The sequence below is a fragment of the Procambarus clarkii genome, chromosome 37 (assembly GCF_040958095.1).
Source record: "Procambarus clarkii isolate CNS0578487 chromosome 37, FALCON_Pclarkii_2.0, whole genome shotgun sequence".
Lineage (NCBI taxonomy): Eukaryota > Metazoa > Arthropoda > Malacostraca > Decapoda > Cambaridae > Procambarus > Procambarus clarkii.
The window spans coordinates 8793259-8820847 of NC_091186.1; the positions used below are offsets into that span (position 1 = coordinate 8793259).

The 27589-nt window shown below is 41.0% G+C and overlaps 1 protein-coding gene and 1 long non-coding RNA gene across 2 annotated transcripts in view; both read left to right on the forward strand.

Annotated features, from left to right (window-relative positions):
- LOC138372016 (uncharacterized) overlaps window positions 1-27352 on the forward strand; it is a 54869-nt gene extending 27517 nt beyond the window's left edge. The window contains exon 3 of the long non-coding RNA XR_011230626.1: window positions 26673-27352. This is a non-coding gene — a long non-coding RNA (uncharacterized lncRNA). The remainder of the gene's footprint in view (window positions 1-26672) is intronic.
- LOC123748628 (BMP-binding endothelial regulator protein-like) lies at window positions 671-27352 on the forward strand. Its single transcript, XM_069337080.1, has 14 exons — window positions 671-680; window positions 15908-15997; window positions 16859-17017; window positions 17329-17442; window positions 18066-18207; window positions 18364-18472; window positions 20217-20354; window positions 21344-21517; window positions 21717-21779; window positions 22505-22643; window positions 23144-23272; window positions 23566-23628; window positions 24082-24179; window positions 26670-27352. The coding sequence occupies exons 2-13, from the start codon at window positions 15928-15930 to the stop codon at window positions 24159-24161; spliced, it is 1380 nt and encodes a 459-aa protein (XP_069193181.1). The 5' UTR covers window positions 671-680; window positions 15908-15927; the 3' UTR covers window positions 24162-24179; window positions 26670-27352.
- Window positions 27353-27589: the final 237 nt, after the last annotated feature.

A 27589-nucleotide genomic window follows, 5' to 3' on the forward strand; every position in this document is an offset into this window, starting at 1 on the left:
CCTACCCCCTTGTGCTCAAATGTCGTATATATGTATAATTGTTCCACCTGTAATGCTGGATATATCGGGAGTTCCATTCGGAACTTTAAGATTAGGATACTTGAGCACCGGGGATTATCTTTTAGGACTGGATTACCATTGTCTAAACCAGCATTTTCGGAGATTAGAAACCATTGTTATGAGTTTGATCATTCTCTGCTGGAATCTGATTTTAAAATTCTGGACACTTGTATGAATGGCCAGTCAGATTTGAGAGTAATGGAATCCTTATATATAAAGGAGCTGCGGCCTCTGTTAAATAGCAACCTTTCAGCTGTTCAATTGTACACTGTATAGTGCACAGTAGGCCCTGTAATTTGATTTATAGTTCATTTTAGTAGTTTAATTTTATTATAATTTTGTTTAGTTTACCATGTCTTTGCCCTTTCTTACTTATTTCAAGTCTTGACATTGTACATTATTATAATCTTTTATTTAGTATATATAATACATTTTTTGGTACTTAATTTTATTTAATATTTGAGTTTTTTATAAGATTTTGGTTAGAACTTTATAATTGTCGTTTATTCTGTTTGTATTTTACATACATTTTTTGTAGATTTGTAGTCATTATATAAATATTTATTATAGTGTTTAGTATCTATGTGTTGGGTATCAAGTTTCACTTCTGATCACTTCACGTAAGTTTAATAGAATGGTTTGTTTTAGTAGTTATAAATTTCATCTTGTAGTTTAATGGATTTTTAAATTAGCATTAATATATGTGACAGTTAATAAGTTTTATTTGTATTGATCACTTTAAGTGCGCTTAAGTGTTTTGTTTTTTTAAGCATTTTCCTTTCTTTGTTTTTTTAAGCATTTTCCTTTCTTTGATAGGCAATTATATTCAGTATGCGTTCTTTGTTTACCAGTTATTTGATTGTGATTTCTGTTTTTTCTTTTAGATCTGATGATGAATACGAGAAGTATTCGAAACGTTATGCATTTTAAAGTAAAGAATCTGAAACAAGATGTTTAGTATATCCCTGGTTTTCCTATTCATCTTAAAATTAAGATTCCCGAAGGGAACATCGATCATAAATATATATATATATATATATATATATATATATATATATATATATATATATATATATATATATATATATATATATATATATTATTAAATATGACCGAAAAAGTAAGATTAATAATTCTAACACGAATTTTCTCTATCTTTCTTATGTTTCTTTTCACTGTTGATGGTAATTCAAAGATCAATTCTCCAATATTCATTTTTATTTCTAGTCTGACGCGACACTTGAGGTCGTTTCGTAAAACTTATTTCATTTTCAAAGACTTTAGTTTACAAACACACAACTGAAACTGAATAGAACTTACACATCTTCGAGGTTTATATCTACATTTGGGTGAGGTGGATGAGGTGAAAAGCGAACTTTCAACAATGGGTATTAAATTCCAACACAAGACAGAACACGAAACAATGGGTTTTGAATGGGTATTAAATTCAAACACAAGACAGAACACGAAACAATGGGTATTGAATGGAAGTAATTGTAGAAAGCCTATTGGTCCATATTTCTTGATGCTTCTATATTGGAGCTGAGTCTTGAAGTGGGTAGAATATAGTTGTGCATTAATTGGCTGTTGATTGCTGGTGTTGACTTCTTGATGTGTAATGCCTCGCAGACGTCAAGCCGCCTGCTATCGCTGTATCTATCGATGATTTCTGTGTTGTTTGCTAAGATTTCTCTGGTGATGGTTTGTTTGTGGGAAGAGATTATATGTTCCTTAATGGAGCCCTGTTGCTTATGCATCGTTAAACGCCTGGAAAGAGATGTTGTTGTCTTGCCTATATACTGTTTTTTTTGAGGCTTACAGTCCCCAAGAGGGCATTTGAAGGCATAGACGACGTTGGTCTCTTTTAAAGCGTTCTGCTTTGTGTCTGGAGAGTTTCTCATGAATAAGCTGGCCGTTTATCTGGTTTTATAGTAAATCGTCAGTTGTATCTTCTGATTTTTGTCTGTAGGGATAACGTTTCTACTGACAATATCTTTCAGGACCCTTTCCTCCGTTTTATGGGCTGTGGAAAAGAAGTTCCTGTAAAATAGTCTAATAGGGGGTATAGGTGTTGTGTTAGTTGTCTCTTCAGAGGTTGCATGGCGTTTCACTTTCCTTCTTATGATGTCTTCCACGAAACCATTGGAGAAGTCGTTGTTGACTAGGACCTGCCTTACCCTACAGAGTTCTTCGTCGACTTGCTTCCATTCTGAGCTGTGGCTGAGGGCATGGTCGACATAAGCGTTAACAACACTCTTCTTGTACCTGTCCGGGCAGTCACTGTTGGCATTCAGGCAGATTCCTATGTTTGTTTCCTTAGTGTAGACTGCAGTGTGGAAAACTCCGCTCCTTTCCATGACTGTTACATCTAGAAAGGGCAGCTTCCCATCCTTCTCCATCTCGTAAGTGAAACGCAACACAGAATTCTGCTCAAATGCCTCCTTCAGCTCCTGCAGATGTCTGACATCAGGTACCTGTGTAAAAACGTCGTCAACATACCTGCAGTATATGGCCGGTTCCAAGTTCATGTCGACTAAGACTTTTTGCGCTATGGTACCCATGTAGAAGTTTGCAAACAGGACACCTAGGGGAGAACCCATGGCGACCCCATCTACTTGCTTATACATGTGTCCATCCGGGCTCAAGAAGGGTGCCTCTTTAGTACAAGCTTGGAGTAGTTTCCTTAGACTGTTTTCTGGTATGTCAAGAGGAGTACAGGCCGGATCACGGTACACTCTGTCGGCTATCATCCCGATTGTATCATCCACAGGTACGTTGGTAAACAGAGATTCTACGTCCAACGAGGCTCTTATCCTGTGGCCCGTGTTCCCTGCAGCAAGTCAACAAATTCCTTTGGAAACTTCAGGCTGAAGGCGCAAGGGACATAAGGAGTCAGCAAGCCGTTGAGTCGTTTCGCCAGTCTGTACGTAGGTGTGGGTATCTGGCTGATGATTGGCCGAAGTGGGTTTCCAGGCTTGTGTGTCTTGACATTTCCATACGCATATCCAGGTTTATATTCCCCAATAATCTTTGGCAGGTGGAGTCCAGATTTCTTGGCGTTCACAGTTTCGATCAATTTGTTGACCTTTGCTTTCAGTTCGGCTGTAGTCTCCTTCGTTACCCTTTGGAATTTAGTTTGGTCAGAGAGTATGAGGTTCATTTTTGCCAGATATTCGTCTTTTTTAAGAATGACGCATATTGGCGACTTGTCGCCTCTCCTGACAACTATCTCCTTGTTCTCACGAAGGCTCTTAGCTGCCGCTTTGAGCTCGGGGGACAGTATGGTACTTCTGTAGTTGCCTCGATTCTTTCCTCCTTCAGCAATAAGTTCTGCTTGTAAGGTATCTTTGGTGGTGACCTTCTTTTGTGCTTCGAGGTCGAATATGTCGTCCAACAAAATCTCCAACTCCACTTTCCGGGCCATCTCACTCGGTCTGGACATAACGTGACAGTTTATACCCAGATTTAGGAGAGTGACTTGGTCCTCATTGAGGTTGATTCCTGCAAGGTTCAGGAAGCCATCTCTTGGTCGTGGAATTGCCATAGGTCCTCCATATAACGTTGTTAGTTTCTTGATTATCCTTGTTTCAGTGTTGAGGTGATGTCGGTCTGTGAGGATGTCGAGGTGTTGTTCAATGCGAGAAATAGGGACCAATAGGCTTTCTACAATTACTTCCATTCAATACCCATTGTTTCGTGTTCTGTCTTGTGTTTGAATTTAATACCCATTCAATACCCATTGTTTCGTGTTCTGTCTTGTGTTGGAATTTAATACCCATTGAATACCCAATGTTGAAAGTTCGTTTTTCACCTCATCCACCTCACCCAAATGTAGATATAAACCTCGAAGATGTGTAAGCTCTATTCAGTTTCAGTTGTGTGTTTGTAAACTAAAGTCTTTGAAAATGTAATAAGTTTTACGAAACGCGCTCAAGTGTCGCGTCAGACTAGAAATAAAAATGAATTTTAGAGAATTGATCTTTGAATTACCATCAACAGTGAAAAGAAACATAAGAAAGATAGCGAAAATTCGTGTTAGAATTATTAATCTTACTTTTTCGGTCATATTTAATAATATATGTCTACAGGAAAGACTCCTACCAAAATATACTAATATATATATATATATATATATATATATATATATATATATATATATATATATATATATATATATATATATATATATATATATATATATATATATATATATATATACATATATATTGTTAAATATGACCGAAAAGGTAAGATTAATAATTCTAACACGAATTTTCTCTATATTTCTTAAGTTTCTTTTCACTCTCGATGGTAATTGAAAAATCAGTTCTCCAAAAGTAATTTTTATTTCTAGTCTGACGCGACACTTGAACGCGTTTCGTAATAACTTATTACATTTTCAAAGATTTTAGTTTACCCACACAACTGTAACCTGTAAACACGCAAAATACATCCATACTTATACTCGCATTTGGGTGAGGTGATTGACATTTGCCCATGATTAAACACGAACCAATGGGTATAAAAACATAATAATGGAAGTAACTGCAGAAGGCCTATTGGCCCATAGCATCAACACTTCCTCTTGATGCTTCAATATTGGTTCGGAGTCTTGAAGTGGGTAGAATATAGTTGTGCATTAATTGTCTGTTGATTGTTGGTGTTGACGTCTTGATGTGTAGTGCCTCGCAGATGTCGAGCCGCCTGCTATCGCTGTATCTATCGATGATTTCTGTGTTGTTTGTTAAGATTTATCTGGTGATGGTCTGGTTGTGAGAAGAGATAATATGTTCCTTGATGGAGCCCTGTTGTTTATGCATTGTTAATCACCTGGAAAGAGACGATGTTGTCTTGGCTATATACTGAGTTCTTTGAGGCTTACAGTCCCCAAGTGGGCATTTGATGGCATAGACGACGTTGGTTTCCTTCAAGGCGTTCTTCTTGGTGTCTGGAGAGTTCTTCATGAGTAGATTCGCCTTTTTTTGGTTTTATAGTAAATCGTCAATTGTATTTTCTGATTTTTGTCTGTAGGGATAACGTTCCTATCAACACTATCTTTCAGGACCCTTTTCTCCGTTTTATCAGCTATCGAGAAGTTCCTGTCAAACAGACTAATAGAGGGGTACAAGTGTTGTGTTTGTTGACTCTTCAGAGGTTGCATGGCGTTTCACCTTTTTTTTTATGATGTCTTCAACAAAGCCATTAGAGAAGCCGTTGTTGACTAGGACCTGCCTTACCCTACAGAGTTCTTCATCGACTTGCTTCCATCCTGAACTGTGGCTGAGAGCCCGGTCTAGGTAAGATAAGTACTTGACATACGTAGAGCGTTTCTGAAGACATAGGTCATCGAGAAGATGCTAAATTTGTTGGAAATAATTCCACCAACTGGAACATCAGTGTCATTTATCTTGCCAATTGTCGTCTGGATTATTTAGCATGTTATTTATTTTTTCCATTATTTTGGAAGATTGTTACATTTATCGAGATCCTCTTAGATCTACCCCAAGAAATATCCCCACATCAGTTACCTAACTTCCAGGTTAGTTAGGCAACAGAGGCATTAGGTGTAAGGAAACGTGGTCAAACGTTTTGGTCAGCCCGGGAATCGAACTCGCATGCAATGGGTTGTGATGCAACTGCGTTACTCACTCGGCCCGCTCTCTTGATTTACCACTCCTGTCAAAATCCCCCCTCGTAATCCAACCAGAAACATACGAACCCAAGCAACCCACCTAGCCTATCGAGCCTATGCACAGAAAGCGTTGATCCGTTACTATTCGTAGTTCGTTATGGCACGTTCGTTACCATAACACATAAAACGCGACCGATTAGTTGAGAGCACGGGTCGATGAATGTGTCATCTATATAGGAGTTAACGGGTATTGTTCTTATGTGAACGCTGGCGTAATAGATTCAGACACAGTCAGTACAGCTGTAGGGTTGACGGAGTGCATACGATCGTCGTTGCCCATAAAGCATCAACAAGAACAACAGTGCAGCTAAGGTCTGATTCAGAATAGGGGGCTCTAAAAATTAAATTATGTTACCGATAAAATGTAGGTTTTCTGAAATATGCATCGATAGAGGACGTGGTTATGGGTAACTTACTTAAAAAATACATTTTTATCTCACTGGATTCGTCTGAATTTATCTAAAAATTTACTTACCTAAGGGCTCGTCAAAGTTTTTGTTTATAGCTAATTTTAAACATTAATACTGTGCTTGCAGTTACAGGTTCGGCGAGTACACGATTCCATGGGTTTATTAACCTATACGCAGATGATGAGTCAAAATAACGTGGCTGAAGATTATGATGAAGACCACACATACGAAAATGGAGACACGTCGACAGTTCTCCATTTTCTGATGTGTGGTTTGGTCATCATTAACCTATGAGTTCAAAACATAAATGTTGTCACATATTTTGACTTTAATCATTCGCTTTGTCGGCAACAGGCATCCTGAATATCATGGTCCCCCTCCTCCCCCAAATGTCGAACAACTGACCCTTCCCAGGATGAACTCCCACAACAGCTGCTTAACTCCTTGTCAACTCTACGGGCTTACTATAGCTCGTGCTACTTGGGGCTTGTTGTTCCAAATAGCTGAATCTAAAACAACAACAACAACATCCCCGACAACTATTTATTGCTAGGTGAACAGAAGCATTAGGTGAAAGGCAGGGTGTCCAACCCTTTCTTCTCCCGCTAGGGATTCGAACCTAAGAATTTCGATTGTGAGTCGACAACGAGTCCAACTGTACTGCCGAGCCCTTTGAGCTTGAAGGTATTGCCTCGAGTGTGAGTTGCATTGAATCGTTTAAGTGGTCTAGACTAATTTCTCCGAGAGGATTGCAAACTTGCAACCACAGGCGGTCTTCCACAACTAATTCGCACCTTTGAGACATTAACATCTGAACCTCTGTGTTGTCGCTACTTGTACTCGCTTTGTGGCACTCGTCAACTAATATGACAATGTTCTTCAAGATTTTAGATTTAGATTTAGATTTTTTGTTCAGGTAAAGGTACATACATTGAAGATGAGTTACAACCATGATGTTGGAATTAAAGATAGAGCTAGTACACACAATTTCTTACAATAGATCAAAATCTGGATCCGAGGAACCCACATGAATAACCCGAAGGGAGAAAATGTACACTCTTGGAAACCATGTTCCACCTACAAGAACCTGTAATCCCCAGTCGAGGGCACAAGGCCATTGATCCGGTACTTAAGGTGGTGGAAGGTGAAAGGCCACCTATAGGAACCTATGGTCACTGGGAACTCATCTAGTTGGTCACGGCTATCGTGGATAAGTTACCCCGGGGGCCCACTATAGTTTTCTTGGTCACCATGTCTAACCTCCACGCTGGTGTGTGTGTTTTCACCTAGTTGTGCTTGCAGGGGTTGAGCTCTGCTCTTTCGGCCCGCCTCTCAACTGTTAATCAACTGGTGAACAGGCTCCCGAGCCTATTGGGCTCTATCATATTTACACTTGAAACTGTGTATGGAGTCTGCCTCCACTACATCACTTCCTAATGCATTCCATTTGTCTTTTACTCTGACACTGAACAAATTCTTTCTAGTGTCTCTATGGCTCATTTGGGCACTCAATTTCCACCTGTGTCCCCTAGTGCGTGTGCCCCTTGTCTTAAATAGTTTGTCTTTATCTATCCTATCAATTCCTCTGAGAATCTTGTAAGTGGTGATCATGTCTCCCCCTAACTCTTCTGTCTCCCAGTGACGTGAGGTCTAATTCCCGTTGTCTCTCCTCGTAGTTCATACCGCTCATTTCGGGTACTAGTCTGGTGGCAAACCTTTGGACCTTTTCCAGTTTAGTCTTATGCTTGACTAGATTTGGACTCCATGCTGGAGCCACATACTCCAGGATTGGTCTGACATATGTGGTATACAAAGTTCTGAAAGATTCCTTACACAAGTTTCTAAAGGCCATTCTTATGTTAGCCAACCTGGCATATGCCCCTGATGTTATCCTCTTCATATGAGCTTCAGGGGACAGGTCTGGCGTGATATCAACCCCCAGGTCTTTCTCTCTCTCTCTCTCTGACTCTTGAAGTATTTCATCTCTCAAATGATACCTTGTATCTGATCTCCTGCTCCCTACACCTATCTTCATTACATTACCTTTGCTTGGGTTAAACTCTAACAACCATTTGTTCGACCATTCCTTCAGCTTGTCCTGGTCTTCTTGAAGCCTCAAGCTGTCCTCTTCTGTCTTAATCCGTCTCATAATTTTTGCGTCGTCAGCAAACATTGAGAGGAATGAGTCTATACCCTATGGGAGATCATTTACGTATATCAGAAACAGGATAGGTCCGAGTACAGAGCCCTGTAGGACTCCACTGGTGACTTCACGCCAATCTGAGGTCTCACCCCTCACTGTAACTCTCTGTTAGCTTTCCGACAGTCCAAAAAAATGCAGTCCGTCCATCCTTCTTTTTATTGCTTAATCTTTGTCACCTGGTCGTAGAATTCTATTAAGCCTGTAAGAGAGGATTTACCCCCCTAAACCCATATTGATGGTTTGTCACTGTGTCACGAAGTCCCTTCTCTCCAGATGTGTTACTAAATTTTTTCTCACGATCTTCTCCATCATCTTGCATGTTATACAAGTTAAGGACACAGGCCTGTACGTTCAGTGCCTCTTGTCTGTCACCCTTTTTGTATATTGAGACTACATTAGCCGTCTTCCATATTTCTGGTAGGTCTCCCATCTCCAGTGATCTACTATACACTATGGAGAGTTGCAAGCAAAGTGCTTCTGCACACTCTTTCAATACCCATGGTGAGATTCCGTCCGGGCCAACAGCCTTTCTCACGTACAGATCCAACAGATGCCTCTTGACCTCATCTCTTGCAATTTCGAATCCTTCTAAGGCCGCCTGGTTTACTGTCACCTCTTCTAGCGCAGTGACCTCACCTTGTTCTATTGTGAAGATCTCCTGGAACCTCTTGTTGAGTTCTTCACACACCTCTTTGTCATTCTCTGTGTACCTGTCCTCACCCGTTCTAAGTTTCATCACCTGTTCCTTCATTGTTGTTTTCCTTCTGGTGTGACTGTGGAGTAGCTTTGGTTCGGTCTTGGCTTTATTAGCTATATAGTTTTCGTACTTTTTCTCAGCTTCTCTTGTCACGTGAATCCTCTACATAGCATAGCCTTTGCCACTAACCCTCAATGCCTCTGCACTGAAGTTCACCTCTACAAAACTTTCTGCAAAAATAGTCAAATAAAATAACATATAAAAATTTGAAAAACTTCAAATTTTTCCGATTTCGGTTTTACATATTGAATCACTCCATTTACAATCTTCAGGAGTTCTTCGTACCTGTCTGCTCATGGATCTTCAGCTGAAGGTTGGCAACCAAAACTCTAGTGGGGTTAATTATACCACAAAAGGGTTCGGGCTGTCAACCTTTGGTCTACATAAGACCTTACTCACCACAGAAGGATGACTAGCTTTCACTCGACCATTCGGAACTTTCATTCTAAAGAGCTATTAACAAATACGAAATTTTCTTTCTTTCATAAAGCCTATAACGAGACACAAACATATAGGCATATACAAATGAATGAAGAAGTGTAATTTTCCTGGGATATAACTATGATTTAAAACAATATACACGAGTAAAATTGGATATTTCTAAAAAACTGAACAATTTTGGTTAAAAATTGGTTCGGAAATATGACAACAGATGGGAAGAAAAAACTAAAAATTTTGGAGAACACGTAACGTCATATGTAAGACTTAAACCTCAGATAGACAGATAGAAGGATAGAAAAGTTTAGCTATAGTGAGAGCTGCTTTTGTCGTGGCAAATAGATCTTTAGAAGTTTCCCATATATTTATGAAACTTACTGGCTTCTCCTCAACAAGTATCCAGAACTACTACTGACTTGCAGTAAGATGACATATCCTTAAGGCTTAACTAAATAGCCTTGTCCACTGCTAGTGACGAAAGGCTTTTTACTTAGCAGCATCTTTTAGTTCCCAGGTCATCTACTAACTAAGCTATTCCACTACTAGTAACTGGGAGTCTCCTTTAATGTTTGGCATTCGTAGCGTACACACATTTCACGAGGACCGGCATGTTAAAACCCAGTCATGAGTCATAGGGAGCCAACTTGGAAAGGATGCCGTTATCTTGAGGTTATCTTGAGATGATTTCGGGTTTTTTTAGTGTCCCCGCGGCCCCGGTCCTCGACCAGGCCTCCACCCCCCAGGAAGCAGCCCGTGACAACTGACTAACACCCAGTAACCTATTTTACTGCTAGGTAACAGGGGCATAGGGTGAAAGAAACTCTACCCATTGTTTCTCGCCGGCGCCTGGGATCGAACCCAGGACCACAGGATCACAAGTCTAGCGTGCTGTCCGCTCGGCCGACCGGCTCCCTACCGGCCGTGTGAGAGTATCAACAACAGGTGCTTGGCATTGAATGACACAGGATGATGCTTTTCACATCTGGTCCTACGTAGTCAAGATATCACGCGTATAAACACCTTTCCTGAACCTTAGTGTGACCCCGTCCTCTCAAATAGGGAATCATATTTTGACATAAATTCCCCCCTAAGGCCAAGAACTGACGAACTCAAAATCGTAGCGGCTCGCAAAGTTGATGTGGTGCTCCGTTTTCTATTCGTGGGTCTTCGGTTAGATTTGGTAAAGACAATTTAGTACATCAGTTTATTGACGTTGTGAGCGCTTGAGAGTAGGGTCGGCACTATCAACCTGCGATAAGTGCTTCACAGAATGGTTTTTTACGGCTTTCTGATAAGAGTTGTTGATAACTACTACTAGCTAGCTGAACCACATAGAATATATAGTAGTAGTAGGCATCCTTCAGTCTCGGGAGACTATGGAGTTGCGCCCTAGTTGTCAATCCTGGTGCAGCGTCTGGTGTGACTAATGAGGCCAATCCCAGAGTGGCAGTCCATCCCACACCGAGCACAAACGAAGTCCGATTCTAGTCTGTCTTCCTGGCTACCGGCTTTCCTTCTGTCTCTTTGCCTCCGATTCCTTGGCAAGTGACTCCTCGAACTTGGAGAGACCTCTTTGAACAGACTGCCTCCAGGCTGAACGGTCTGCAGTCAGTGTCTCCCATATAGCAAGATCCACGTCCATGGCTTTCAGGTCCCTCTTGCATACGTCTTTGTACCGTAGCTGGGGCTTGCCTGTTGGACGCTATCCCTGCATCAGCTCTCCGTTCAGGAGATTCTTGGGGATCCTGCCGTCGCCCATTCTCACAACGTGCCCAAGCCAGCGCATTCGTCTCTGTTTCAGCATTGTGTACATGCTGGTGATTCTTGCTCTCCCCAAGACGTTGTTGTTTGTCACCTTGTCCTGCCAGGTGATGTCCAAGATGTGTCGAAGGCAGCGCATGTGGTAAGCATTCAGCTGTCTTTCCTGACGGGCGCAGAGTGTCCAAGACTCACTGCCATAAAGGAGGGTGCTCAGGACACAGGCTCTGTAAACCTGAATCTTAGTATACTCAGTTAGCCTATTGTTGGCTCACACTCTCTTTGTCAGTCTGGACATGGTAGTAGATGCCTTACCGATGCGTTTGTTTAGCTCCGTATCAAGAGAGAGGAAGTCAGAGATTGGGGAGCCCAGGTACACGATTCCAGTTTGGAATCAGAGATGCCGATGTCAGGTGGGGAGTCCACTCCTTGTCCCATGACTTGTGTTTTCTTCAGACTGATGGTGAGTCCGAAAGCCTGAGAGGCCTCGCTGAAGCGGGTTATGAGCCGTTGGAGGTCTTTAGCTGAGTGGGCAGTGACTGCTGCGTCGTCGGCAAAAAGGAAGTCGTGCAGACACCTCAGCCGAACCTTCGTCTTGGCTCTCAGCCTGGCGAGGTTAAAGAGCTTTCCATCCGACCTGGTCCGGAGGTAAATGCCTTCCGTGACAGATCCGAAGGCGTGCCGTATCATAACTGCGAAGAAAATCTCGAATAGGGTTGGAGCCAGTACGCAGCCCTGCTTTACTCCACTTCGGATGTCAAAGGCGTCTGATGTTAGGCCATCAAAGACCACGGTGCCCCTCATGTTCTCATGGAAAGATTTGATGATGCTGAGGAGCCTGGTTGGGCATCCGATCTTGGGGAGGATCTTGAACAGGCCATCCCTGCTGACGAGGTCGAAGGTCTTCGTCAGATCTATGAAGGCTACGAAGAGTGGCTGCTTCTGTTCCCTGCATTTCTCCTGCAGTTGTCTGAGGGAAAAGACCATGTCGATGGTGGACCTGCCAGCTCTGAATCAGCATTGTGATTCTGGATACACTCTGCAAGTACTTGGAGCCTCTTCAATGCGACTCGAGCAAACAGCTTTCCGACAATACTGAGGAGGGAGATTCCACGGTAGTTGTTGCAGTCGCCCCTGTCACCTTTATTCTTATACAGTGTGACGATGTTGACATCCCTCATATCCTGTGGCATCTCTCCTTCTTCCCAGCAGAGGCAGAGAATTTCATGCAGCCCCATGAGCAGGCTACCTCTGCAGCACTTCAAGGTCTCAGCAGGAATGCCATCTTTGCCAGGAGCTTTACCAGAAGCAAAGGAGTCTAGGGCATCGCTGAGTTCTTCCAGGGTCGGTTCGCTGTCGAGCTCCATTAACACAGGCAGACACTCAATGGCGCTCAGGGCATCTTCGGTGACCACATTGTCCCTGGCGTATAGCTCAGAGTAGTGCTCGACCCAGCGCTTCAGCTGCAGTGTCTGGTCCTGAATCACCTCGCCAGTGGCAGATTTCAGAGGAGCGGTCTTCCTCTGGATTGGGCCGAGGGCCTGCTTGATGCTGTCATACATTCCCCTTACATTGCCTGTATCCGCTGCAGTCTGTATCTGGGAGCAGAGCTGGAGCCAATAGTTGTTGGCACATCGCCTGGCACTCTGCTGCATTTTGCAGCAGACGGCCCGAAGGATCTGTAAGTTGCCCTGACTTGGGCTGGCTTTGTAGGCTGCCAAGGCGTTTCTCTTTTCTTCGATGACAGGTGTCATCTCTTCCGAGTGAGCCTCGAACCAGTCTGCCGACCTGCTGGTCTTCTTGCCAAAGGTGGAAATGGCAGCGTTGAACACAGCGTCTCTGAAGTGCTCCCATCTTTTACAGGCAGTGACCCCAGCTGGGCCAGGGAGAGCTTCCTCGAGCACGCGTGCAAAATCTTCCACCTTGTCCTGGTTGCGGGTCTTGGTGGTGTCGATGCGAGGTCTGCCCGCCTTTTTCGAGTGATGAATCTTCTTTAGTTGCATCTTGACCCTGCTACATACCAGGGAGTGGTCGGTGTCACAGACAGCACTCTGGTAGCTACGCGTAATCTTGACGCTGGGTAGACTTGCACGCCTGGTAAGAATCAGGTCAAGCTGGTGCCAGTGCTTGGATCTGGGGTGTCTCCAAGATACTCGGTGTTGAGGCTTTCTGCCGAAGAACGTGTTGGTGACACAAAGACCGTGAAGGCAGCAGAGTTCTAGCAGACGTTACCCGTTCTCATTCATCCTCCCTATGCCGAATTGACCCAGACAAATGGGCCAAATGTTGTGCTCGGCTCCCACTCTGGCGTTAAAGTCGCCGAGGATGAGCAGTGGCTCCTTTACAGGGATTCTCGCTATGACTCTGTTGAGGTCATCGTAGAATTTTTCCTTTGCCTCTGCTGGAGAAGTCAGGGTTGGTGCATATGCACTAATTACATTGACTGGTCCTGTTTGGGAGTGCAGTTGCAAAGACAGAATTCGTTCGGTTTCCCCCATCGGTGGCATAATGTGTCCCAACAGTGCATTCCTGACGGCAAATCCCACACCATGTTCTCTGGTCTCATCTGGAGGTTTTCCTTGCCAGAAGAAAGAGAAGGTCCTCTCTCTCACAGATCCTGATCATGATAGAATATATATACTGTACCATATATGGTACAGTACAGTACGTACCATATATGGTACATAAGTACTGTACCATATACGGTACGTACATACGTACTGTACCATATATGTTGCCAGAGGCAAGACACTACAAATGGTAAATGCAACCACTTCAACAATACAAAAACCCCTTTCACCGAGAAACAATATGGGGAACAGAAACCTTAGTCCATCAAGCCACCAGTGTTTTGTACGATACAGAAGGCACCATCCACATGCAGAAAACATCTGCACTTATGTACGCATGCTCATAAGGTTTTATATAGATTCTGGCATGCTGGACTGGTCTGCATGATGTCTGACCCTCTTCACAAACTGGCCACTAGTGAGACTTAAAATACATATCCTGTTAAAATAGAAATGCGACACCATTCTTCGACATGAAAGTTGTCAATGCATCTAGTTCAACACCTGGCATTGTCCCAATAGCAATATATAATCAATATATATCAAATCCTAATACGTACTCAACAACTGCGCCTATTTCCGAGGTTGATTAAACATGAACCCAATATGTAGACAGATCACAAATGTGTCTCCAATCCTCGAGGGGCATCACAGTTCTCCTGCGATAGGAGTAATCACTTACGTCTTATGGCATTGGGAGCTGCGGACTGGGACGCGGGCCACACTCTCGCCCCCACAACCATTACATTAACAAGTGGTGATCGAGTAAGTGCCAGTCTCAAGCCCTCGTGATGCAAAGTCACGGAGGTGGCACAATAAGTATCAGTTTTCAGCCCTGATAACACATAAAGTGCCAGTTTCCGGCTCTGGTGACACACAAAGTGCCAGTCTCCAGTATCAAGGTCTCTAGCTCTGTTGATCAAGATATATCACGTCCTTCGTGACCTGGGCTGTGGCCCCTCTAGAGCAGGATGTATATAAGCGAGGAGAAGATGCCTTGAGGCAGACACAGGTCCTCCGCCGCGGCGCCAACATCGTCCAGCGTCTGACACCCATCTCCTTGCTGCCTACCTGAGGTAAGACTGAATATACAATCTTTAATACACGCTTTTGTATTAAGACCTAGCAAGCAAAAGGTTGTTAAATATACGGTTGTATTTCTACTTCTTGGCATAACTGAAGCGAGGGCATGTGGTACCCTACGCGTCTGGGTATGTAGCCCCTCTGCTTATTCAACCCCATCCCATGATTTACCACTACGTATAAAATCCAACCTCGTATGTTGTCTTCTTCCTCGAGTAATAGCTCATTGTCCCATCAATTTGTTATCGATTGTGTTCCGTTTTTGTTTTTGTTAAAATTGTCTACACCGCCGGAAGTGCCACTCAGATTTTAAAATACTTTCTAGTTTCTCGTCAGACATGGCGAGAGAACGAGAGAGAGAGAGAGAGAGAGAGAGAGAGAGAGAGAGAGAGAGAGAGAGAGAGAGAGAGAGAGAGAGAGAGAGAGAGAGAGAGAGAGAGAGAGAGAGAGAGATGTATCTGTTAGTTATGTACACAGTGCATTCATCCTAATATTTAACAATCTGTCGTTTTCTTCACCAATAATTTGTTTGTGATTAATAATATTATGTATCATGTAGGTAACAATATTTATAGTGCGAATCATTATATCATGCTGGGACAATAGTGAACATGTATCATTGTATCATGTTGGGACAATAGTGAACATGTATCATTGTATCTTGCTGGGACAATAGTGAACATGTATAATTGTGTCATGCTGGGACAATAGTGAACATGTATTATTGTATCATGCTGGGACAATAGTGAACATGTTGTCACCATCAACTTCCCTCTTAGACGCCGTAAGAATACTTCTCGGTAACAGGAAAAGTGCCAAGAATTCTCAGTGTAGTACGCTCTGTGAGGCCTTATCGCATGATAAATAGTGACTTAAGTGATATAATATTGCATAATAATATTAATTTTTTATTAAGTGGTATTTCATAATCGACAGAAGTGTACAAGGCCCTGAAGATGGCGCCACCACCGTTCATCCTGGTGCTGGCGTTGGTGGTGATGGCAGCGGCGCCTCTCGTGGCACAAGGTACCGCTACATATGTTAAAAAATTCATAACCTATGCAGGTATGCAGGCAATGAGTCACAATAACGTGGCTGAAGAATGTTGACAAGACCACACACTAGAAGGGACGACGACGTTTCGACTTGAGAATGGTCCAGGACGGACCGAAACGTCGTCGTCCCTTCACCTTCTAGTGTGTGGTCTGGTCAAAAAGTCATAACCTAAATATTATTCAATCCATGTTTACGCTTCAGAATAATTTTTTTTTATATTAAAAGAAGAGTTGAAGTTTTAAATGAATTTTAATATTGATCTTAACATACCAGTAACGGAATGCGAAGATTAAGCAATTCAGAGTCTTTTAAAGACTATTAAAACCTTTTAAAGCCCCAAGCACACTTGCAGCTTTGACTGGGATCAGTGCGTGTGCTCTGGAAGAAGTGTTTGCAGAGCATTGTGAAAGACTAAGGTGTCTAACTTGTCCATGTCAACGGGAGAAGAATGTGAAGTTAACTATTAGTGACAGGTGGCCTGGTTACTTCAGCCTGTTAATTTGCCAGGTCTGTAGGACTCTTGCTACAGCTTCTGGTTCTTCTGCTCGAGGGCTTGCATGCGTTCAAGGGCGGGTAGGACGTGCCGACGTTCAGCGTGGGTTGGGCGTGCAGACGTTCAAGGGCGTGTAGGGCGTTCAAGGGCGGGTAGAGCGCTCAGCGGGCGCTGTTACATATGACAGTCTGTAGGCTTGTGGAGAGAGTTTCCAACCAAACTTCCCTACTTTAATCATTCAAACACTTGTGTTAGTGATTTGGTGTAATGTTTTGGTGATTTGATTTGGTGTAATGTTAGTGGTTGGTGTAATGCCCACACATATTTATACTCCACAGGTTTTGATTATGATCTGGGGCTATCATCATGCTTCCAAGGCGGCAGGTTAGTCCCTCACGGCACCGTGTTGCTTGGCATTCCTCACAAGTGTATGAGGATTGTCTGCAACAAAGGCTCTGCTGTGCCCCGTTTTGTCGGCGACGTGAAGGCTTCTGGCTGTAAGTTGTTTTGTTAAGTGTAATAAGCTCTCTCTCTCTCTCTCTTCTCTTCATTCTCTCTCTCGCTGTCTCTTCTCTTCATTCTCTCTCTCTCTCTCTCTCTCTCTCTCTCTCTCTCTCTCTCTCTCTCTCTCTCTCTCTCTCTCTCTCTCTCTCTCTCTCTCTCTCTTCTCTTCATTCTCTCTCTCTGCGATCCTTCTCCGGATAAGAGTGGTTGTGATCTTACCCAGGCTCTGAGTGGTTATGATCTTACCCAGGCTCTGAGTGGTTGTGATCTTACCCAGATTCTGAGTGGTTGTGATCTTCTGCAGGTTGTGAGTTCCGATTGAACATCTACCAGCCGGGCCTAGTATATCCTGCTGGCTGCGCCAAGATGACTTGTGAGGGCGGCAACTGGAAGCCCACGGGAGAGATTGAGACACATTGTGAGTACTGAATGTCCTGTTGTGAGTACTGGATGGTGGGTTGAGTACTCTGTGGTTAGTTTTGTGTTGTAGTACCGTGCCTACTGTAGTACATTTGGTGAAGGGTGAGCATATCATGATTCAAGTTTTCTAGGGTTGTAAGCACTGAGAGGCAGGTGGATAATAGTGTTGAGCCACAATAGGTAGAAAGAGTGTTAGAGCACCTTTAAACATGTGTTGGGGGTTTGTGAATCCTTGGAGGCAAGTGGAGAGTTATTACATGCACCAAGAGATAGGTGGAGAGTGAGTGTATGTACCAAGAGGCAAGTGAAAATGGGTTGGTTAGTTCCGAAATGGATTGTGAGTAACGGGAGGTAGGTGTAGATGTGTTTTGAGTCAGCTGAAGAGCGGTTATGAGTAAGGGGAGCCAGGTCAAAATAGTTCATGTCAAAGGTCAGAATAGCAACAGGAGATGAGCTATGAGTGAAGGAACGAAGATAGAGAAGAATTTTGAATAGCAAGAAAGCAGGAAGCTTACTTTCTAGCATATGTGTTTCCTTCTTAAAGCAGCAATAGGGAGTGAGAACAATATAGTGGCATGGGAAAGTATTTACTTGAAGTTCAGAGTGAATTTCCAACCGCAGGTTCGCAGTGCGAGGTCTTCGACGACCCCCACTTCTGGAGCTACGACCGTCACAGGTTCGACTACCACGGAGACTGCAAATACGCCATCTCCCAGAAAGGGAACAGCCTTAATCCTGATTACGGCATCTTCGCACAGTTCCAGTGAGTTTCTTTGAGAAGCAGTCCTCTCGAGGCATAGTTCAGTATTATATATTTCCTTATACATAGCTACGCTAAAACAAAATGCAGAGTTAGTGAAAAATATATGAACGCATTGAAGTGTTGAGAACGATTTACTCAAAGAGAGACCTTCGCCAGGCGCTGCTACAACATGCCCTCTTGCGTCCAAAAGACCACCTTCAAAGACAACCGGGAGCTTGAGATTGAGATAGGAGAATGGGGACTCGCTTCTCCAGGCATTTTCAAGGTGAGTCGACATTTCCAGAGCACGAAACATGTGATTATGAAGAAAGAGGGGCCAGACTCATGGCCGGATACGCAGTGATATGTATGTTTTTATACTAGTGGTTTTACACGTGTGTAAGCAAACATACAAACAGGACTGTAGATAGATAAATCAATAACAATTAAAGGTGTTTTGTAGGTATTAGAAAATAAGAATACAGGAATTTACTGAAGGCCAATAGGCCCATGCGAGGCATCTACTATTAGCATCCATCAACACTTACATATGTCTAACCTACGATAATAATAATGCAGTGACATCAAGTTCTTTGTCACCTAACAATGTGTTCAATAATTTTACAACCCTATCTCAAGGCCAGTATTTATCGAGATCTTTTCTAAACGTATCCAGTTTTTATCCATTTTTTTCTGTCCTATTTTGTGTTGATATATTTAGCCCCGTTTTAATATCTCCCTTGTTATACTCTTTCCTTCATTTACATATTTCTGACATGTACGTCTTCAATCTTCGCTTATCTGTAGAATGTAAAATTATTTTGTTTATTCTTCCTTGAACTAGAGGCCTTTGTTGCCCTGAATTAACTTTGACATCTTTCTCTGTTCGCTTCCTATATAATTAATGTCCATTCTATAGTGCTGTTGGTATAGTATTGATGATAACCTCCCTGTGTAGTATTGATGATAACCTCCCTAACCATGGACCTCTATGTACAATTAGTATTTTGTGAGGCAGATTTTCAAAGACTTTGCTCTAATTTCCGAACATAATATAAAGAGAATTATGTTCTCTTATTATATATAATTATTATGTTCATAAATAGAGAGAATGTACAGATAAACAAATTATCACATGTGCATATGAAATTGTTTTGGTATTTCCAAGAGATCTCTGGACCAATCAAGAGTCTTCTCCACACGGTCATTACATATCACTTCAAATAAAACAAACATATCAATATTAATTCTTTGAAGAAGGTCAACATCAGCTAAAGTTTAAGGGGGTTTCCAAGCCCAATGCGTCTTACATCAATTTCCATTTTTTTACCATAGAAACTTGTGAGAATTGATTTTTGCTCATAAATCCTTATTAATTACCAAGAATTTACATTACTGCGGTTATTCTTACGTAATAAAAAGATAAATCTTGTTATTATACATACAAAAATATTAATTGGAAGAACTTTGGAGATAAGTGTTATCATTGCTTACAAACATATTTATAAAAAGTGTTAAGTACAGAGATGGTCTTCATTTTTTTTATGGTTTACTATAATATATTAACGATTTTGTTCGAAAAATCCCGGAGAAATATTTATGTCTAAATAAAAATAATAGCTTTCCATGGTGAGTTGTGATTGTATAGTGTCTTAGGGTGGGTGTGAGTTGACCCTCATGCCCTACTTTAGTATAATTGGCTACTATTGCGACCACAAACAACTCACATAACGTATGAAATGCGGGTTTGAATGTCTGTAGAGTGTTTAACCAATCATATTTTGTTCTGCTGTTGTTGATGTCCTAGATATATACCTTCCTTCTCATTTATTGAGGTATTGTGATTACAAATAGATACAATTATTAGGCCTGGATTATTTTAATATAGTTCAGTCTACATTGTTTCTGAATGTACCTCATTTTTTGTATTTACTATTTAGCACAATTATATTTAATTCTCTGATATTCATTCCTGTTCTCCCTCCGTTATTAATTTGTGTATATTTGTGAAACAATTTTGTGTTCTGCAGATTCGTGTAAACGGTGAAGAGATTGAGGTGCCAGCGGGTCCCTACGCCCACAGGGTGACCTCCGGAGGAGTCACGCACGATGTCCTTGTCTGGCGCCAGGGAGAATGTCTCAGGATTCTGGGCTCTCAAGGTCTTGTGGTAAGTCTGGCGCCAGGGAGAATGTCTCAGGGGGTTCTGAAGGTCTTTTGGTAACTCTGGCGCCAGGGAGAATGTCTCAGGAGGCTTTCAAGGTCTTTTGGTAAGTCTGGCGCCAGGGAGAATGTCTCAGGATTCTGGGCTCTCAAGGTCTTTTGGTAAGTCTGGCGCCAGGGAGAGAGTCTCAGGGTGCTGGGCTCTCAGAATCGTAACGTGCGCCTGAGGCTAGGCAGAGTGCCTAAAGATGTTGGTGTATGGAGGTTTTATGGTAAGTTTAACGACAGGGAGAGTGCCTCATGGCGCTGATCTCTGAAGGTCTTGCGGTAAATCCACTTAGGCTGCATTATTTTTAGTTAAATCTAAATTAAAATAATACATTTTTATACAATAATCTTGCTTCTTATCGTACATGTATAGTTTCTTTGTTATTATTTACTACCGCAGTCGTGGCCACAATTACAATGCTAGCCAGCATATATATACATTTTCTTCTATCCTCCATGTACAGGGTTAGAGATCTGTTGAACATATAGTTCAGTGATTTATAGAACAATCAACCCCAGAAGGGTGCTTTTAAAATGCTAATCTAACCTACAAACATAAATTCATAAATACACAGATTTACGTCTGGCCTACATAAACAGTGTTTGCGGTGTCGTCTTCTTATGGCTCCTTCTCATTCTCATGTAATGCTAATGGCCTGGTCGCGTCTTCTGGTTTTAATCTTGATTTGAGTGGTATAATATTTCTTTATAATCCTGCAAAGTTGTAATATGAAGGTGCTTGCCAAAGATAGCTTTAGACTGTCAGATTGTTATACCAGTCTCTACAACTCTCGCCATGTCTCCATGACTGGTAGATGCACCCGAACCTCTATCTTGATAAGAGTCACATCTATATTTAACAAATAAGAGTAGATTATTACCTAGGGACCCTTTGGGGGGCCATTCCTGCTACCCTTTCACCACCTCTTTTCACTACTGCCTTTTCAGCTCCAGCACTGCAAGAATCGCTTCGACGTGTGGGCCAACCCTAATCTACATTCTGAGCTTCGCGGCTTGTGTGGTATTCCGGACAAGAACACTGGCAACGACTTCACTACTAGGAACAACGTGCCGTACAACCCTACGCTCAACCCCCCTGCCGTGTTCGCCGAGTCCTGGAAGGTAATACACAGTGTAATGTAAGCAAATCACGGCTTAGGAGCAGTGAGTGGCGGAAACTGTCCTGCAAAAGTGCCATTTTACACCATAGAGCGCTCCTGAGGGTCGAACCTCACACTGACACATATTGTGGGTGTTGTGTTCAACATCTGACAGACACTACGGAGGTAGAGCTAAACTAACCGCAATATTATGCCTGCAGACACCGGACCGGACCAACTCCGCCTGCACAGCCGCCGGGAGACGCAGGAGATCCATCAACAAGGTTAGTTAGAATGTTGTCTGCTGAGTGACAACTAAACTGTCGTGGGTTGAATCCTGTTGACCCGTCAGTCCTTGGCGTATGGGGATTATGGGTTGGGGGGGGCCTCGATAACCCTATTCGGCTTCTTGTCTCCCAACAATAGTGAGCCATAGTAATGATAATTAGGATTTATATCCTGTCATAAATCAATAGGATAAATAGATATGCTTTAATCCTTAAATTTATTCTTTATAAACTATATACTGTCGATAATTTATACATTTTGGAATTTCTAATCATATGCGGATATTGCAACTAATTAATTTTGAGCAGCATCAAGCATTTATTTGCACTAAAGAAAGATAATAGAAATTAGTTTTCTTCTCTCAGTGTTCCAATAAAGCACTGCAAATGAGAAATTAACCATCACCTTTTATTATATACAAAACTTTATTGGGAACTATGTTAAAAGAATATTTAATTAGAACTACCGGTATAATAAAATATTTTATTTTTTCTAGTTTGAATACCTTTTGTTGAATATTTATTTAATCCCTTATCATTATATATATTCTTCTGTATCCTAAATTAAGCTTAGAATAAACAAAAAATCAGTAATACTATTAAAACTCCACAAACAAATATTACAGGATTGCTGTGGAAGGTCCACTGTCTTTATTATGTTGGAAATTGCTTCTTTAATAAGTTGTCAAAGAATAACAGGATTTTTTCTATTTTATCTACAGGAGTCTCAAGCAACGTTCAAACAATGCCAGCACGACAATGTTTCATGGAAGAGAATGTTGGCACTGTGCCAGCAGACTGTTGGTGGGGCAAAATCCAATGGCCAGGGTGCCTCTGGGGAGCTCAGCCAGGTGCTTGTGGGTAAGACTACCACCAGGGAATAGCCAGAGTCCCTCCATGGAGGTCAGCCAGGTGCTTGTGGGCAAGACTACCACCAGGGAATAGTCAGAGTCCCTCCATGGAGGTCAGCCAGGTGCTTGTGGGTAAAACTACCACCAGGGAATAGTTAGAGTCCCTCCATGGAGGTCAGCAAGGGACTAGTGGGCAAAAAATCCCATCAGGGGGATGACCAGAGTGCCTCCGTGGAGCTCAGCAAGACTTGTTGATAAGACTTCCGCCAGGGAAAAGAGAATTAAAAGTAAAACATTCAAGGGGAATATAGAAACAGAAAGATAAACACAGAAACAGAGATTAATGAATAGAAGCTGATGATGCGATCGACAAAACTTGATTAAAATACATTCTCTAGAGAAACAAATAAATACGAATTATATGCCCTGAAAATGAATATTCGGTATAGAGACAATATGAGGAGTGACCATAGAGTCAACACCACCTTTCTCCTCCCTCTCTCCCGCCAGATTCGTGCGCCTTTGACCTGTGTATGATCAGCAAAGGCTCGCCAGACCCGGAGAAGGACACTGAGAAGTGGCTGGGTGAGGTGAAGGTCATGGCTCAGGAGCGAGTCTTCATTGAGACTATGGTTGCGGGTGAGTTAAGACACGTGATGGAGCCTTTACTTAGAGCAAAGTTGATTTGCATCATGAATTATTATTACTTGTTTAAATTATTACTGGAATAGTTAAATGATAATTATATCGTGCATGATGAATGATAATAATTATACTACTACAAGCACTGATAATAATAATAATGATAATAATTGTATTGCCTTTAGTTCACCGGAACATATATATATAATCCAAGTGCTTTTTTCGTTAAATATTACTGAGGTAGACACCTGACAACAGAGGTTGACTGATAATGTGTTATGTGTCAACAGAGTGTGACCGGGAGAAGGGTCAGTGTGAGAACCTGCCCAAGGAGGTCGTAACGACACCCAACCGTCAGTATAGTGCAACTTATCTTAAGTGTTAATAACATAGCTACTAGGAATGTATTTCATTATGTGGTTACTTCTTTATGGATGTTTTATATTGTAGGTTCGTCTTTGCACTTGCTTGAAAAGTCGAGTATGTAATGAATGTGATTTAATTATTCATTCTTACTGGTAAACTTGTACTTAAATATTTAACTGTTTAGATTATGTATAATATTATATAATAACCAGTCAAACTAACAAACAAATTCAGGTTTCCCTTCCATAACTCTAGGTAAACAATTGATGAATTTAGATTTATCTTATCATAATCAGTGAAACTAACAGACTAACTCAGGTCTTTCTTGCATAACCAGTCACTTTGGAAGATGAACTCAGATGATATTTAGCATAATCATTCAAAACAGTCCTCTTAGTCGGAATATTATATTAATTAATCAAAATAATATTTTCTTACAGCCTGTACGAATACCCTCGACTTGATCTTTAATCCGGAATGTTTGGGACGGCAGCCAATTCGGCACTTCCTCCACAATTAAAACCACCACTTCTTCCTGGTGAGGTTCCATGAGTGTCCACGTCTAACTTCGCCATTATTTCACTTTTAAACTGGAAGAATTACCTGTCATGAATTTTTGTTTTCACATTGTCAGCCATATAAGACTTTAAAAAACACACGTCCTTAGTTTTCAATCTCTTAGTGTTGCTTGTAATGTTATTGTTTTCAATTAAAATTACTAACACTATACAAAGGACTAAATTAAGATAGGTTCTTGGAATTCCCAAGATTTGGAATCACTCATTATATTTGCTGACTTTTCATTTACAGTTAAATGCATTGTTAACGTTGCAAAGAGCTTAAATCATATTACACATTTGTTCATGTCTAATGCAAAGATCATCAAAATGTGTTGCAGAGTAATTTTAAATGAATTTTCATGCCAATTATAAACACTTTATAGTAATGAAAATTAAAAATAAGTATAATAATATAATAGGATTAATATCTGAGAGCAGAAAGTCATTTAATATTTCTTTTCAGCTTTATCTTATCCTTATTATGTCCCATTCGGAACATAAAATTAAGTTTCGGTCTATAGAATAGACATAAATTCAGTTTAGTACGTGGAGATAAGACTGATAAAATTAATCTTTGGAATTAGATACCTCGCTTACGAAGAGAGATTGAGAAAGCATTAAATGCATTATCTAGAAACGCAAAGAGTATAACAAATCTAGAAATTCATTAACTAGAAATCTTAAAGGGTGATATACATAACGGTATATAATGGTCTAGAAATAGGGCAGATGACTTATGAAAGAAATGACTAGGCAACACAATAAACGTAGGCTCCTTGATTGTTTCAAGCGAAAGTTATATATCTATATATATATATATATATATATATATATATATATATATATATATATATATATATATATATATATATATATATATATATATTAGTATATTTTGGTAGCAGTCTTTCCTGTAGACATATATTATTAAATATAACCGAAAAAGTAAGATTAATAATTCTAACACGAATTTTCTCAATCTTTCGTACATTTCTTTTCACTGTTGGAGGTAAATCAAAAATCAATTCTCCAAAATTCATTTTTATTTCTAGTCTGACGCGACAGGAGCGCGTTTCGTAAAACTTATTACATTTTCAAAGACTTTAGTTTACAAATACACAACTGAATAGAACTTACGCATCTCCGATTTTATATCTACATTTGAGTGAGGTGGATGGGGTGAGGTGGCATTAATAGGGTATTAATTTCATCAACACAAGACAGAACAAGAGGTGGCATTAATAGGGTATTAATTTCATCAACACAAGACAGAACACGAAACAATGGGTATTGAATAGAAGTGTTTGTAGAAAGCCTATTGGTCCATATTTCTTGATGCTTCTATATTGGAGCGGAGTCTTGAGGTGGGTAGAATATAGTTGTGCATTAATTGGCTGTTGATTGCTGGTGTTGACTTCGTGATGTGTAGTGCCTCGCAAACGTCAAGCCGCCTGCTATCGCTGTATCTATCGATGATTTCTGTGTTGTTTACTAGGATTTCACTGACGATGGTTTGGTTGTGGGAAGAGATTATATGTTCCTTAATGGAGCCCTGTTGCTTATGCATCGTTAAACGCCTAGAAAGAGATGTTGTTGTCTTGCCTATATACTGGGTTTTTTGGAGCTTAAAGTCCCAAGAGGGCATTTGAAGGCATAGACGACGTTAGTCTCTTTTAAAGTGTTCTGTTTTGTGTCTGGAGAGTTTCTCATGAGTAGGCTGGCCGTTTTTCTGGTTTTATAGTAAATCGTCAGTTGTATCCTCTGATTTTTGTCTGTAGGGATAACGTTTCTATTAACAATATCTTTCAGGACCCTATCCTCCGTTTTATGAGCTGTGGAAAAGAAGTTCCTGTAAAATAGTCTAATAGGGGGTATAAGTGTTGTGTTAGTTGTCTCTTCAGAGGTTGCATGGCGTTTCACTTTCCTTCTTATGATGTCTTCGACGAAACCATTGGAGAAGCCGTTGTTGACTAGGACCTGTTGACGCGTCAGACTAGAAATAAAAATGAATTTTGGAGAATTGATTTTTGATTTACCTCCAACAGTGAAAAGAAATGTACGAAAGATTGAGAAAATTCCTGTTAGAATTATTAATCTTACTTTTTCGGTCATATTTAATAATATATATATATATATATATATATATATATATATATATATATATATATATATATATATATATATATATATATATATATATATATATATATATATATATAATTATTCACACACACACGGCCCGTGTGTGTGTGTGTGTGTGTGTGTAATTACCTAAGTGTATTTACAGGATGAGAGCTACGCTCGTGGTGTCCCGTCTTCCCAGCGTGTGTGTGTGTGTGCGCGCGCGCGCGTGTATGTATGTAGTAAACAAAAGAGGTCCCAGGTCAGAGCTCTGGGGGCGCTCCACTTGCATTAGTTTTCCGCTCGGACTTAAATCCATTTATGCTAATTCTCTGTTTCCTTTGAAGCAGAGACGGATGAGCTATTGACGGACCACATGGCGTCGGGAAGCTCGCAAGTGTGAAGACCGAAGAGATGCTGTAATATTGGGATACAAGCCCCTGTAATATTAGACTAAAGACCCGTAAGGTGCTGTAATATTGGGATACAAGCCAATTCATTGCTGTAATATTAGGATACAAGCCCACAAGGTGGTGTAGTATTAGGATACAAGTCCATGAGATGCTGTAATATTAGGATACAGATCTATAAGGTACTGTACTATTAGTATATAGACATATGAGTTACTGTAGAATTAGTTTGCAGGCCCATGGAGGGTTGAACTCTTAGAACACATGTTAGTGGGGTGATGTGTAGTAATGGTACATATCCCTCATTAGCACATATAATCAAGTGCAGCCTCCAGCCTGTGTGCTTCTGAAAAAGTACTGTTTAAGTGCCCTAACTAACCTAACATTACCTAACCTAATCTAAAGTGTAAATGCACATGTCAGCATCATATTAGCGGAGAGCGCATTCGTGTTGCAATTGTTTTCGTTATATAGTCAGCAATTTAATGTGAAAGTTTAAATACTTTTGTTCAATAAAGTTAGATATTTACTCTTAATATCAGGCTGCAAGATTGTCACCTAATAATGTTTATATACAGTTATAAGGGAAGTTTCTCTTTCTGTAAAATGCAATTTGAAAACTTTGGTCTTTTTTCTCATCCTGATTATGTTACCAAGTTAAAGTATAATGTCTTTGTTTGTTCACAAGTTATTATGACAAGATAATGCGCCAGAAAGGGTCTGGCTCACCTTTGGGTTACTGGCGCTGCTGTTCCGGAATATTACTGGTTGATGTAACTTGTTCAGTTGTAATAATACTTTGTAAGCGAATCTGTAACGTTTTAAGGTTTGCAAGCGTAGGAACAGTCGTTTTTGTG

Bases quoted from the DNA above. Each gene is read 5' to 3' on its own strand.
- LOC123748628 (XM_069337080.1), top strand. From the start codon at position 15,928: ATGGCGCCACCACCGTTCATCCTGGTGCTGGCGTTGGTGGTGATGGCA. The intron at 23,273-23,565 runs GTGAGTTAAGAC...ATGTGTCAACAG, and splicing joins CATTGAGACTATGGTTGCGG to AGTGTGACCGGGAGAAGGGT. The intron at 23,629-24,081 runs GTCAGTATAGTG...ATTTTCTTACAG, and splicing joins GGTCGTAACGACACCCAACC to CCTGTACGAATACCCTCGAC.